The following is a 14,449-nucleotide window of genomic DNA, read 5'->3' on the forward strand; positions in this document are numbered from 1 at the left end:
AGGAAAAAAATACATGCGCATACTGGTTTTCAAGTGCGTTTGGAGCAATGTTTATATACCACACTCAGCATAATAATTTTCTAATTCTACCTGGGAATTTTGGTTCCTACTATAATGTAAATAAATATATTAGCAATGTTCTCGGTTGTACAAACACAGATAGAAGACAATTAACATAAGGCAGCTGTGCATGAGTCCACTGAATTTTTACTTTTTACATTGCAGATCAGTATAATGACTTTACGAATGTTTGAGCACCTTTTGCAAAAACCCAATGAACACATTCTTTATAATTTGGTTCTGAGAAATTTAGAAGAAAGAAACTATATGGAATACAAGCCTCTCTGTCAAGAAGATAAAGATGTGGTAGAGAATGGACAGATTGCAGGAGCAGTGTAAGTTTCTTTTTTAAGAAAAGTTTTCACAACAGCCAGCTTGGATTATTATTTTTAAAACAAAACAGTCTTTTCTTTCATTAATTGAAAGAAAAGTGAGTACAGCACATCACTGAATGTTTTGTTTGTTAATCTATAACATAATGAGCATCTATAAAGTGATGCACAAATTACTCCACCAGCAACTTATGGAAACTGTTAGAACAGTAACAAGAGCTAAAATTAACAAAAACCTCTTTTCTAAACAACAGGCACTCTAAGGTCTTGATTTAGTAATTTACTTACGCATCTGTCTAGCTTGAGTCTGTGCATGTTTGTACTGATTTCAGTGAGATTGTTCTTGAAGTCAGTCACTTAGGTATCTTGCTTTCATTAATGTTCTTGAATCATACTTTTGGATGGAAGAACGTTTCTAGGACACTTTATGTAAAATTCTTTGAAATACCCTACCTACTATCATAACTGCTTTTTTTACTGAACGGAGATGTGAGGACTAGTTACACCAGCTATTTTAGGCATCTTAATTTAGATATTTCTGAGTCATCTAAAATAATCCAGTGATTTCCCTGAGTAGAAGTATCTCTCGTGGAAAACTTGGCTAAAGAACTTAGGTGATTTAACGCAGTGATTTTGTACCAATCAGAAATGTCCAGCTCTGTTGTTCAGATCAGCAGGTTATGAATTTTCTTCAAAAATAAAACAAAGCTTGCCAGGTATTTGTAAAGGTTGGTATTTCTGCATATTAATTAGGTAAAAAGATGTACATATTAGAGTGTTCTGAAAAACATGCTAGTTTTTCAGAGAAGAAAGATAGAAAGTGTATCTATTGATCCAGAAAGTTTCCTGCCTTCCATAACATTCTGTGAATTTTTATGTCTGTCTATTATAATCTCACAGAGACCTGGAGGAAGATCCATTATTTACCGATCTGTCTCCAGATAACACATTGTCAGCTCAAGAGTGGCTCAGTGCTTCTCCACCTGTCAGTCCAGAACATCCAAAAAATGATGGGAAGACTGAAGTTCATAAAATTGTGAACAGGTGAGTTGAAACAAATACTTAAAGAAATCTCTGAACGTGTGGGTGCCTGCACACACTATGTGAACTAAATGAACTCTGCAATGGGTGTAGGTCTGTTGTTCTCTGCCAGCTGGCAGAATGACTCCACGGAAGAAAATTATGTGATGTTTTACCAGAAAGCTACTCCTGAAGGATTAGAGCTTACAATAAGTAAAAAGAATTCAACATAAACCAAAAAAATAGAAAAAATTTACAGCTAATATTCCAGTCTATTACTCAGACTTCTGGATGAAAGCCTAATTGAGTATAAAACATTCTTTTCTCAAAACATTTGCTAAGTTTAAACTAGTCTTATATGGGGTTTGACCTTCCTGGAGAAGTCTGGGGAGTGTTGCTGTAATGGTTTCATGGGGAAAAAAACTACTAGCTTCCCAGGGTTCCTTAAACACGTATTTAAAATGAAATAATTGCCAAGCTAGAGATAACCTTCTGTTCCCAGAAACACACGGGGCACCTCCATCACCTGTAACAGACATTTGTTCATATTAGGCATACTGCAAATTGAATACCACAGAGAGGACAGTCTCTGCTCTAAGCAACTTAGTGATGGTAATTCTCTTAGCTACTAATATGAGGACAGATGCTCTTTGCTCTGTTAATACATGTTAGCAAAGCAGCACTGGTATTTCTTTGCTGACCTGCCTATTTAACCGGAAATAATCAGAGTTAGCCAAAGGAAGCAAACAGCCTAAGGACTGTCAGCTTAGAACTGAAAAGTCATTTCTTGCCCTCTTCCCCCAGTACTGCTGTGTATAGTTTATGGTGGACATGGTTTGGAACAAAGATGAAAAGAAGTGTCTCCAAAATTCACCCCGTATAATCTCCATCAGGGAATAGAAATGTTTTCAGGATTTGCAGTGTTTTGCAAATTTATTTTTTCAGATAATATGAACTCCATAAGAAAACTCAACTACTCCATATTTCTGACTCTCTATGTAAAGTCTTTCAGGAGCCTCAGCAGTTCCTGGTGTGTGGAGAAAGCTGAACTTTGGAAAGAGAGTCTAAAAGCTGAATGGTCTTTTGCTGTCCAGAAATTTTGATTTTCTAAATTTATTTTTTACAGGAAGTTCCTCTCTAATAAAATTTAGAATTTGCAGGTGTTACTTAGGCCAGATATCAGTGAAGTAATATGGACATACAGTATTTGCACTATATACCTGATAAAGGCAATGATATTTGTAACTGGGACAAATATTCCTGTATGCTCCTGTGTGTTTATTGCCACAGCAAACTATGGCAAATAAAAGTGCCTATGCAATAGGTTAGGAAGAATTTTAACTATAATTCTCCTTCTCTTTCGACTCATTCATTCCCCAGTGAACTTTCCATCTGGTCTGGTAAGATGGAGTCTGACCTTTAGTAAATATCTGTACTGGTCATGACTATTCCTTTTCATCTCCATTTTGTCTGCTCATTTTCAGAAACCGCTAGCCTTCCACTGATGTTTTTACCTCTAGTGCCAGATATACAAATTCTGAAGTATATATGTTGTTATTACAAACAGTAGTTAGAACAGACTTGCGTAAGTAGATTTTGTATTCTCTGTTCTTCACTTGAAGTTACAGTAAAATGCCTGGATTAATTGGGCATCTGATTCAGTACTGTGTCCACTATTACAGATGATGAAAAAGTATTGACCTGCTGCTCCGTGGATTATAGTTAAACATTAATGTACTTCTATCTCTTTTAGTTTTCTCTGTCTTGTACCTGATGAAGCTAAGTCATCATACCACGTGGAGGGTACAGGTTATGATACTTACCTCAGAGATGCCCACAGACAAGTAAGTCACTGAAATCTTCTTTAATCAGTCCTTGAGAACTTGAAATGCTTATGAGAATGTACAAATGGTTCTATAAATAGTCCTACTACATGTAATGGAAGATGGGAAAATTCAATTTTTATTTTCTTATAAAAACTTACCTTCGGAGAGTTTTGAGGGTGAATCCATCTTCTATTATTCTAGCAGGAATAATAGATGACATTAAATGCATTAACATTCACGTAACAAATACACTGAGAGAAAATCTGAACTGCAGATAGGTTCGTAATTTGCTTTTTCATTTATCTGCATTCTCTTGGAGAATTGCCTGCCAAGCTGTTTGAAAGGACTAAAGGGAAATTAAAATGCTGCATAGGAGTTATGCAATCTGGGACTTTAAAAATAAAGGCTCGTCACAGGGAATATGCAGCCTAAGGCATTCAGGTTTGAAGTTGAGAATTCTGGTGGGAAAGCTTATGGTTTACTATTTTGAAATAAACGCAGGTTTTGTTTTTACAAGTGTAATCTAAAGTCTCCTTGGTCAGAGGACAATCACTGTTCATTTGCAGCTTTCCTAATGAGGCCCTGTGAATCTTCTATAACAGAAAAAAAAATATGCAAAGCAGTAGGATAACAGAGAGAACTATATTTAGTAGGCACTTGAAAAATTCCATAATCTCTGAATTAGGATGTGAGCAGTTTGAAATAGGAAGCTTGGGTTTCTGCATTTGTTATATTGTTTTACCTGTAGTCTGTCCTGAAAAGAAACGGAATGGAAAGTAGAGAATAAGGAAACAAACGTTCATGTAAAATTCCCCTATGTTCTATTCCTGGATGCCAAAAAACACATATCATCTAGGTATTTCTTTCATGCCTTAGGGAAAAGAGTATTCTGGGAGTTATTAGAGAACAGAATTGGTTTCTGTCTCTTTTTGACAATGATATGGCTACTCTTAAAATATTTCCCCCCTGAGAATAGCCCTGCCTATTGCTGCTATTACATCCAAATAGCTATTCTGCTTACATATTCCTATACCTGGAAGCCTGCACAGGTAGGTAAGCTGCATGCAGTAAAGAATTTCTGAGCCTGTTTCACCTGTCTTTTGCTACAGTTTATTCCTGCATTCCATATTTTCGCTCCTATAACCTGTGCTCCTTTCAAGGTGTAATTCCTTGAAAGTGAGACATCAGGTAGCCCACAGCAAATCAGAGGCAGAAGCTGTCAGGCTGTTGAGAAAGACTGAGTATTTTATGGAGAGGGAAGAGGAAGCCCTGAAGTACACTTCTATCACCTGCACGTACACGTGCCTTCCCTGTCCTGGGAATTCAGGAGGATTTGGGTTGAGCAGATAAGCTGCATGTTCTATTATAAAAATGTGATAACTTATTTACAACACCACCATATATGAATGCAATTCCTGCTTTAGAAGAATCCTGATCAGGATGTGTATAATGCTGGCTTTGCTTTGTGTGTGGGTCCCGGTTGCTTTTTGGGAGCTCTGTTGTCCACTCATTGCGTTTCTGAAACCCCTGTAATAGCGTGAATATCAAGAAGAAAATGAAGTGTCTGCATAGAGACTGATGATGTTTATTTTAGAATGACTGTTCCTTTTGAGCTCAGAGTACTCAGATAACTACAGTTTATAGTCTGAAGGACTGGCAGCTATTAAAAGGAAATTAAATGGTTTCCATGGAGGTTGGTATCTTTTTTTCTGCCCCCAATATATTTTGCATGAAGTTGTTTGAATCTGTTTTCCTACCTACTTTTTTCTAGTTCCGGGATTATTGTGCCATCTGCTTACGATGGGAGTGGCCTGGATCTCCCAGATCTTTGGAAAAGTGCAATTTAGAAGCATCATTTTTTGAAGGACACTTCTTGAAAGTCCTGTTTGAAAGAATGGGCAGGATTCTTGATCAGGTAAAAAAAACACATTACGAATTCCATTTCTGATGCTTTAAACATTGCTACATGGCTAGTCTCCTTAAGGTCCCATAAAGCCTGTCGTTCAGGTGTCTAGGGACCTGTAGCAGGGAATAATTGAGTAATGTCCCACGTCTTTCGTGTATGTCTCTGTAGATTGCAAGAAGCTATAGTGATCAGTATTCTTAACTTACTAAATATAGTGAACAGTAGGAATATCTTTAGGGTAAAAGATGAGGATAAAATAGTATCTTAGGAATCCTTGGATGTTAGCTTCACTGGTTCTGTTTTCATTTTCCAGCATTTACTGTTAGAAGGCGTGCAAATTTTTCAGTAAATAAAATACTTTACAGCTCCTTTCTACAATGTTTCGAAAAACTTCAATCTGAAATCTTGTTCAGGAAGCACTTTACATCACTTTGTAAGCTGAAAACAACTTACTGTATCACTATAACATTCCCTCAATTTTTTCACCATTAGAAAAAGCTGTTATCATTGCACGAGTGATGCATGGAAGGTTTCTAGAAGGTATCCTTTTCCATCTGCCATGTAACAAAGGGTTGTTTTTTTCTCCTGTTTCATTGTATTCTAATAATGAAAACATAGCTGCGAAGAGCAAACAAATGAGATATGATCTGACTGGTTCCTCTTTCTGAAAAGTAGTTGTGACATATCAGACCCAGATTAGTACAGAGGAATTTAAAGAAAGTAAATTTCCCTGTTCTGTGTTTCTTTCTGTGTTTAGTCTTTCTGCGTGACCTAGTCTTTCTGGGGAGAAGAACAATGAAGGCTCAGGGAGGTGAAAAGGAGATCACCTTGTGTGAAAACTTCATGGTTTTTTTGCCTTCACTAAACTCTAGCCTTAAGTTCATGAAGTCAGCATTGCTGCTTCAGATCAAGAAAACTTTTTCTGCTAGTGAAAACAAGACTTGAAAGTCTAGATTACCCTCCTTGTGATGCCAGCTGGAGTTGCTGTAGATGCAATAGCAGCAGTTTTGGGGAAGTTTGCACAATTTCATTCAGTTTCACATGTGCAGCTATTTACAGAGTAAACATTTAGCTGGGGCGGTGTCAGATTTCCTGGTGATAAGCACAACAAGAGGACAGAAAGAGCATATGAGTGCTCAGGAAATGTGGCAGGAGGCCAGCAGTAGCCTCTAGGACTGCCTTGTGAGTGCTTAGGGGAAAAGGATGTTTGAGAGTACAATTTATATCATCAGAAGTCGGAGAAGCCAAATGCTTGCATTGCTATGTTGTGTATCCTCAGGCTTTTGGTTCCAGTAGACATGTATTGCATAATTCACTAGTTGAAATGGTTAGAGATTGGAGTCATGAAGAAGTCTGAGCATCGTCAACTTTTAGGAAAGACTAGTGTCACGGATATGAAAGCCTTGTCTGAGCAATGATACATAAATAAAGAAAGTAAATTATATCCTCCCAAGAAATACCAGATACTTATGATTATAACAGAAACAGCATCTGGCATTGAAGCACAATGCCCATTTTGATATTCTCCTTGTCAGCATGACACAAATTCTGAGTTAGTCAAGCAAAGTGTTAATGTCTGTGGTGTCTAAAAAGAAACTGGATTCCAGAAGAATTAAAACAAACTGCCTGAATCAGACAGCAGGGGTAAATTCTTACTATATCCTACCAAAATCTTGTCCTAAAAATCAAACTGAGATTCCTAGGGGTTATTTATGATGAAACATGTAAATCACATAGGGGAAAAAAAAAAAAAGACCTGGGTCCTGTTAATTCATATGACAAATTTGACATAATGTGTGCTAATGTGAATGTCCAGGCAAAGTGAAAAATGCAGAAAAGCATTCACTAGGGAAGCAGTACTGCTTACAGATTGTGTTCAATGTCCTTTTTGCTTTGTCATAATACTATAGCTAGTTATTGTTTAGCCATTTTTATCAATAGATATCAGAAAACCTTACAGGAGAAGTCAGTATCATAAAATTAATTTCTGAGAGAAGGTAGATGATGCACAGAGATGAAGTGACTTGTTTCAAGGCTGTTCAAGTCCAGTACATCACCTAAGAGACTGGCATAGCCATGTAACAAGGGAATGTCTGTCCGTGTCTTGTATTCAGTGGTGGAACAGACCATGTTGACGTGGAAAGAAATTCCACTAGTCTGGAGATTTTGAGCTGAACCAAAATGTCAGTTTGTTTCCACTGTGATCCTGATGAGAAAATCAAAGCTGAAAAAAGGGGCTTGAAATACAAAGAAGCTATGATGAAAATACTTTGCTTTTATGGAAATGAGTTTCTCCCTGGGCTGTGGCAATCCGCTAAGCAAGATATTGTTTCTTTTCTTTCCTGGACAGCCCTTATTACTGATGTAGCTTCTTTCGGCATCTGATGGTGTTGCCTCTTGCATTTAGTTGATATGAGGAAAGGAGGTAGAGAAGAAACTCAGAATATTTCATGCTGCATTCCCAGCCCAAGATTGTTTCATCTCCCGTAGCAGTTACTGCATGCTGCCACAAGATGACCAGGCCTTCTGCAATGATTCTTTCCAAGCAAACTGAATATAAGACATATACCATATTAGCTGCAAACATGGATTTGTCTCTCTCAGTTCCCTGATCTCATATAGTTTGCAGTTATCCAGGAGAAGCAAACAGATATTTAATCTAGGTTGATCCTATGCTATTTGTTTAGCTACTGAGCTGAATAACTGTTTTATAGCAAAAAGACTTATCCTCCAACAAACTAGAAGTTTGCAAAAGCTTTGCATCTGTGCAATAGCCCTGCTTGGAAACTTGTGGGACTTCATGTGGTTGTAGCAATTATACAGATAATAATATTTAATACCTAGCTGCCATGTCATTCTCTCCACTCTTGTTGTGGAAAGCACAGGTTTTGGGCCTGCCTTCTAATCTAGCCTTTTAACTTTATCTAATCATAACCTAGTATGTAAGGTTCTAGTAGTTAAATAAGCACATGATAGATGAAAAGAAGCCAGCATGAAAATAGCTAAACTCTGTGTTTTACTTTTTTTGCAGCCCTATGATGTAAATTTACAAGTTACGTCAGTGTTGTCCAAACTCTCCTTGTTTCCTCATCCTCATATTCATGAATACCTTTTGGATCCTTATGTAAACCTAGCCTCTGGCTGTAGGTCTCTCTTCTCTGTTATTGTCAGGGTGAGTAAACACACAGTTAATATTTACATATGGCTATACAGCAGTGATGAATTTAGTAACTTTGTAATGAATATTGTACTGTAATGAAGTTGGCAAAGGACTTGTTACTGAAAATAGGTACTCTTGTGTACTAGGTGTTCTTGATTTGAAAATCAGAACTATGGCTTTCCTCACAGAAACTTCGGAAAATATTTTTCCCAGCATTTATTTTCTTTGTGCCCATCTTCAAAATTATTTCCCCTACCATGTTTGCTTTGTTTCATTGTGTAGATGTAAAATATCCCCACTGGCAATGATGTTACTTTAAGTCTGACTTGGTCACATTGTTGTCATTTGCAGGCAGTGTCACATAATGCCATAAGCACAGGCAAAGTACAGGTTTGCAACTGAATGGGAAAGAGCTGGCTTTTGATTCCCAAAAAAGCAAATGACGCTCCTAGATACAGTGTGCTTGGATGGAATGCCGCTGCCCAGCCCCTCTTCTTTCTGATGAAGGCTGCTCTTGAATGGTCTCCTGTAGATTCTGCTCAGTAATAGAATCGTAGACTTATCGAAAGTCCCCTTCTTTTCGCTCTCTGATCGTCTCTTCCTGTCAGACCTTTATCCCACAAATGCTGGCTGGCTGCCTGTCACACTGCAGTCTTCCCAGTCAGAGATCCCTTGCCTACCCCACGCACCAGCTGTTCCTAAGTTGGTCAGGAGCCTATTATTGGTGCTAACTTACCCAATACTGACAGAGGGCCCAGCTCCCTTTTTCTCAGCAGCCTCCTCCATTTCAAACTATAATCTTCACTTTCTCCCTTTGTGCTTTCCTAAACCCACGAATTTCCTGGTCAATGTGCCTTCGTTAACATTTGCTAAGACAAATTAATCATTGGCATCATTAAAGTAAGTGAGTAATACCCATTTATGGCAACAACAGGTAAGGCTTAAGAGTTCCTGTCCCTTTGTATCTTTACTTTCTGTGCCCACATCTTTGGCGCCTGTTAATATTTTTAGTGTTTATGACCTCTGACTGTTCTTTGCCACCTAATGGCTAGTCTGCATATTGTTTTATGAGTCCGTGAGAGTTCTGATATGAGTCTGTAGCTCAGGCGTTGAAGGCTGTCATTTAACCCATGCTGCTAGGCACTCTGCAAAGATGTTACTTTGGGTGTTGATGGCACCGTGCTTTACAGGTTGTTGGGGACCTCATGGTTAGAATCCAGCGCATCCCAGATTTCACTCCTAAACTTCTGCTGGTCAGAAAACGCCTGCTGGGCTTGGAGCCTGAAGGGCCCATGTGAGTAAATACATTGCATATTCTCCAAGACACACTGCTGTTGTTTGTGTGACAGTTCTGATTTCTGTGCTGAATTATTTTCCCCTTTCTCAGCATTGACCACATGACGTTGCTAGAGGGCGTGATTGTGCTGGAAGAATTCTGCAAAGAGTTGGCAGCGATTGCATTTGTGAAGTACCATGCCTCATCTACACCATAAGCAGCCTTGAGTGGCAGGGCTGTAAAATCACCTAGCCTGTTTCAGTCAAAAAGACTATTGACAAAACCCAGATAAAAAGAGGTGGCACCTCCTGGCGAAGTGTCAAGGGACATTTGGCAGAATTGTAAGACTGGTTACTTTTGCCAGTTGTTGGTGTTTGCCACCTTGCAAGAGAGATGGATTCAGATGGACCTAGAATACAACTGAAGGGATTTCAGGAGAAACCAATACATAGCATTTCTAGCCATTGTTTGAAGAGCTGCAAAAACTGTATGAAGAACCACAGACATCAGACCTTGGTTATCATTCTGTTGTAATGACATTGTTTAGAGAGTTAAGTCTTTCGTATATCCTTGGGTTCACTTGCACCAATTCACTTTTTGTGACCTTATTACTTATAAAATGGCAAGTTAATTTTGTAACATTTTTATGTCTTAACTCTTTTGCTTTTCAGCTGGAAATATAAAGGAAATCACAACCACAGTTGCAATGGATATTACTAAAAATGAAGAGAGGTTGAAAAGATTCACTCTTCTAAATACTGTGGGATATATTCATGAGGGATCATCTTTATTTTGGTGAATTGTAAAGACAACTCTGAGTTTGATTCCCCAGTGGATTACTCCAGGAGATACATCAGTATAAAATCAATACTAATGGAATTAACCCTGATTCAGCATTGCATCCATAAAAAATATATCTGAAGTATACATGTTTCTAGCATGTTTGTCCCTGTCATTTCAAATGATCTCTCTTCAGGTCATCTGTGTAACAAGATTTGGTTTAGGTTTTTGCATGTGAATTCTAGTTGCTTGATTCACAGCATCTTTACAGGGAAGTTAATTATAGGTCATCAGTAGTTGTTACTGAAACAGTATTTTTAACTACTTTTAAATAGCTAAATTGGTTTAAGAATCTTTTGTGCCTTGAAAATTTTCAGCATAAACGTTCTGTCATTTTTAGAAATGTTTTTATTGCTTGTCTAACCCTAGCAATAGTGCCCAACAAAAGACTGACTTATGCCAGTTCAGTTAAAGCATTGATACCATATGTAGGACCAAAATCTACACCCTTTTTCATAGTGCTGTGATGCAGAAGCGTATCTCAGTGAATCCTTTTCGACATGGATACCATCAGCCAGGCGAGGCATTGCAAGCTGAGTGCCCTGCAGACTTGAGCGTGCTTTGCTTCTGCTTCTCTGGAATGATGGCAGCCTGCACTTCCGATCGTGCTTGCTGCTCACTGCCACAGGGGCACTAGCAGGCTCGGGAGGCTGTGCTTTAACCTTCAAATCACGCTTAGTGGTTCTGATAGGAGACCTGCCTGCTATCTGCGCAGTACCTCTTTACTCTCTTATGGATGTTATAGCATAGGCAGGCAAAGTAGAGCTTAGCTATATGTGTTTACATTGTATTTCTTTGTTTGTCTTTTCTAATGTCCTGTTTGCACAGCTAGTGTCCGTTTCAGATGTGATTACTCATATGCAAATATGGACTAATTTACTCAGTCACTAGAATTCCTCTGGATGTACATGATTGTACCTGGAATCAGATTTTGCCCTGAATCCATGGCTTCAAGACCTTTTTCTTACGTTTATGGAATCTGGATGTTGCGAGGCCTTTTAAGTTAGCAGGTTAATTAGAACAGTGGCACACTTAATGGGCTAAATTTATTCCTGTCACAACAGTGAAGAGGGTCCTGCTGTAAAAGCTTCCAGTCGTTAGGCTGGGAAGGAAGGCTAGCTGAGAGCAGTTCTGGAATTGAGGAAATATTTTTGCAGGTAAAACGTGTATTGAATGGCTCCCTGTACTGAGAGGCTTCTATTTACACTGTTTGATTTAGCTGGCAAACAAAAGCGTTGTTTACTTCCCCACCTCCTTTTTTCCTGAATTTAGCCCTATAATGTTTTCTGGTCAAAGTAACATAGTAGGATAAAGTTTAAAGAATGACACTGTTTTCATTTTTGTTCTTTAGAAATATACCTTGAAAGTAGTAAATAATTTTTAAAGTCATTTGTACTGCAGTCAGTCCCTATGAGAAGCTCCATTAATATAACATATCTGACACATAGTTCAGAACATGTAAATGTCTATGCAGAGTTATGTTTAGTACATGTATTTGTGATAACTTAGGTCCAAAATCAGCAAAGTAGTTAAACATAAGCTTAATTTCAAGAAGCTTCCTGTATCACAGTCACTTAGATGAAGCTAAGCTGTGGAGGACAAATGCTGATACTTTACTGAATTTGGGTCTTTGCTGTTTTTGCTTGAGTTTAATTACTTTTTCCTCAGAATTCCTATTTTCATAATTTATTTATTTTTAAAGTCTGTGTTCTAGAATATTTCTAATGTCCCAATTTCAGTGGAAACTGGAAGTGATAATACTGCTATAAATGAAAGTGAGAGAAATGTTAAACAAAACTCACACGAGAGCATTCCAAGTAATATAACAATTTATAAAGCCATTCAAGAGGTGACCAATCTTAAATGAAATTATTAACATCACCTGTTTTTTTTTGTTGTTGACGTTGTCATTGATACCTGAGCTCATTACGCTGTAAGGAATGGTATCAGTCGGTTTCTAGAAGGACAGCTGCAACGTCTGTGGCATTTTGATGCAGAACAGTCTACCAAGGTGCAAGCACAATCCCTTAAAGCTTGCCCATGAAAAGATAAGTAGATATAAATACTCTTAAATTCAGGATATAATTGTTCAGTTTTCATAAACATTGGTGATGTCTTGCAAACCAAATGTTATTCAGTTGATAAATTTGGAAGATGTGGATCCATCCTGATAGCAAGTGAAACAATGCTTAAATTTTCTTTTGCCTAAACTGCTAATGTGAGTGCTGCCTACAAACCCTTGATTACCATACATGATGACAATGATCTTTTTTTTTTTTTTTTTGTAAAGGTGATTTAATGTTCCTTAAGAGATGGAACTCATTTAATTTTGTCTTGTGATTTTTTTTTTCCATGCACTTTTTTTGATAAAAGGTAAAAAGTTAGTTCAGGTCCATGTTTTCACCTTTCCAATCTATGCATGTCATTGAGGTGCCCATTTTGTTTCTGTGTGTTTGTGTTTGTATGTGGTTATTTATTACCCACAGGTGGACACCTGAGAAATATATGGCCTGAAGTTCACAGCATATGCAGATCCTGCATTTGTCAGTGGGAAATGCAAGTGCTTACCGCTTTGGAAAGTATGGCCACTAGTATTAGATTGAAATACTTGAGAGGAAATACTAGAATAATTTTTGGTTTCAAAAAGCAGATCCAAACTGCATTTTAACCCTGATGCACATGTGTGTAAATAGACATATTTTTACTTTTTTTCCATTTATTGTATGTATTTGATTTAGAGTCTGATAGAGAACATTTTGTAATAAGCAATGTGCTAACTCTGGTAGAACAAGGTTGTCTGTAGTCGGTTTCTCTTACGACTGTAATATTCCTAGTATTCAGATCCTGTCTATGTAATGTTCTTATTATGTATTTGTCTGTGCAATATAAAAGCTGTGATTTGATACACAGCTTGAGTCTGGTTGTACATCACCTGTGTATATATGTATAAGGACCAGAATCCCGAGCTTGCTTACACTATGAGTAGTGTAAAGTTCGTCGCACTTGATTTTACAGGGCACAAGTAGTCATGGAATGGCTTTGTAAATGCATGGTAATTTCTTACCATAACTTGCAGTATGAATTCACAAATACCATTTTATTATCACTATCTGTCTTGCTAAAAACGAAGTGCTAGGTAAAATCTATGGATTATGTAATAGACTTTGGGTTATAGGAAAAACTGTATCTGGTATTGCATATCATACAGGTTTTCATACCATGATCCCCAATAATTTCTGTGCCCTGTAAAATAGTGTAACTGTATAAAAATGTATACTCCTTGTTTTGCCTCCTGCCCTGTTTACATTAAACAGAGGATATTCAGTAAAATTTTTCTATTGAACTTTGTGTAGGTCACTGACTGACAGTGTTGCCAAGATTTCACAGTTGTGGGATTTCCAATGAGGAATTGTTGAAACAGCCACATTACTAAACATACAAAATTAAGTTTTACAAAGGAGGTTGTGATAAAATCCAATTTTTGTGCTAAAAAATGCATGCAGGATTAAAAGGGATATTCTCAAAATAAATTAATTTAAATGAAGCGGCTGCTTATATTATTACAGAATCCCAAATAGATTTTGTATGGATGAGACAGAGCAGAAAATGCTAAATGTCCATGGTCTCACATTTTACATCATGCCTTTGATCTTCGGGTCCTTTAAATTTTTTATTTTTATTTTTATTATTATTCCTGTCACTGCAGCATCTTCTGGAATAAACCCGTTTCCTGTACTGTACTATACTGTGCAGGGCTCAGAGTGAATTAGCATACTCTTGCACAGAAAATTTGAAGCTAAGGGAAATAGCCAGGATACAGTCATCCCAAACACAGATTGATATCTGCTCTTCTTGAGAGCCTTATTATCTTTCAAGACTGCAGCAAGTCAAGACCTTGGTTTTCTATTGCATTTGAGTGCAGGGTGCCTCAGTCACAACATTAGTTTATTGAATTGGATACAAATGTCATGTATATGAATTAGCATCAGTTCTTTCTTCAGGCCTTTGAAGAAGACCTTGTTATATTTT

General features: G+C 37.5%; 1 protein-coding gene across 1 annotated transcript in view; it reads left to right on the forward strand.

Annotated features, from left to right (window-relative positions):
* The window catches only part of FHIP2A (FHF complex subunit HOOK interacting protein 2A), a 36,025-nt gene extending 22,061 nt beyond the window's left edge, over positions 1-13,964 (forward strand). The window contains exons 11-17 of the mRNA XM_067300284.1: positions 226-395; positions 1,293-1,436; positions 3,166-3,256; positions 5,010-5,153; positions 8,176-8,316; positions 9,495-9,598; positions 9,692-13,964. Coding sequence (XP_067156385.1) covers positions 226-395; positions 1,293-1,436; positions 3,166-3,256; positions 5,010-5,153; positions 8,176-8,316; positions 9,495-9,598; positions 9,692-9,797 — 900 coding nt within the window. The 3' untranslated portion in view covers positions 9,798-13,964. The remainder of the gene's footprint in view (positions 1-225; positions 396-1,292; positions 1,437-3,165; positions 3,257-5,009; positions 5,154-8,175; positions 8,317-9,494; positions 9,599-9,691) is intronic.
* Positions 13,965-14,449: the final 485 nt, after the last annotated feature.

This window comes from Apteryx mantelli, chromosome 7 (assembly GCF_036417845.1).
Source record: "Apteryx mantelli isolate bAptMan1 chromosome 7, bAptMan1.hap1, whole genome shotgun sequence".
In the NCBI taxonomy this organism is placed as follows: Eukaryota; Metazoa; Chordata; class Aves; order Apterygiformes; family Apterygidae; genus Apteryx; species Apteryx mantelli.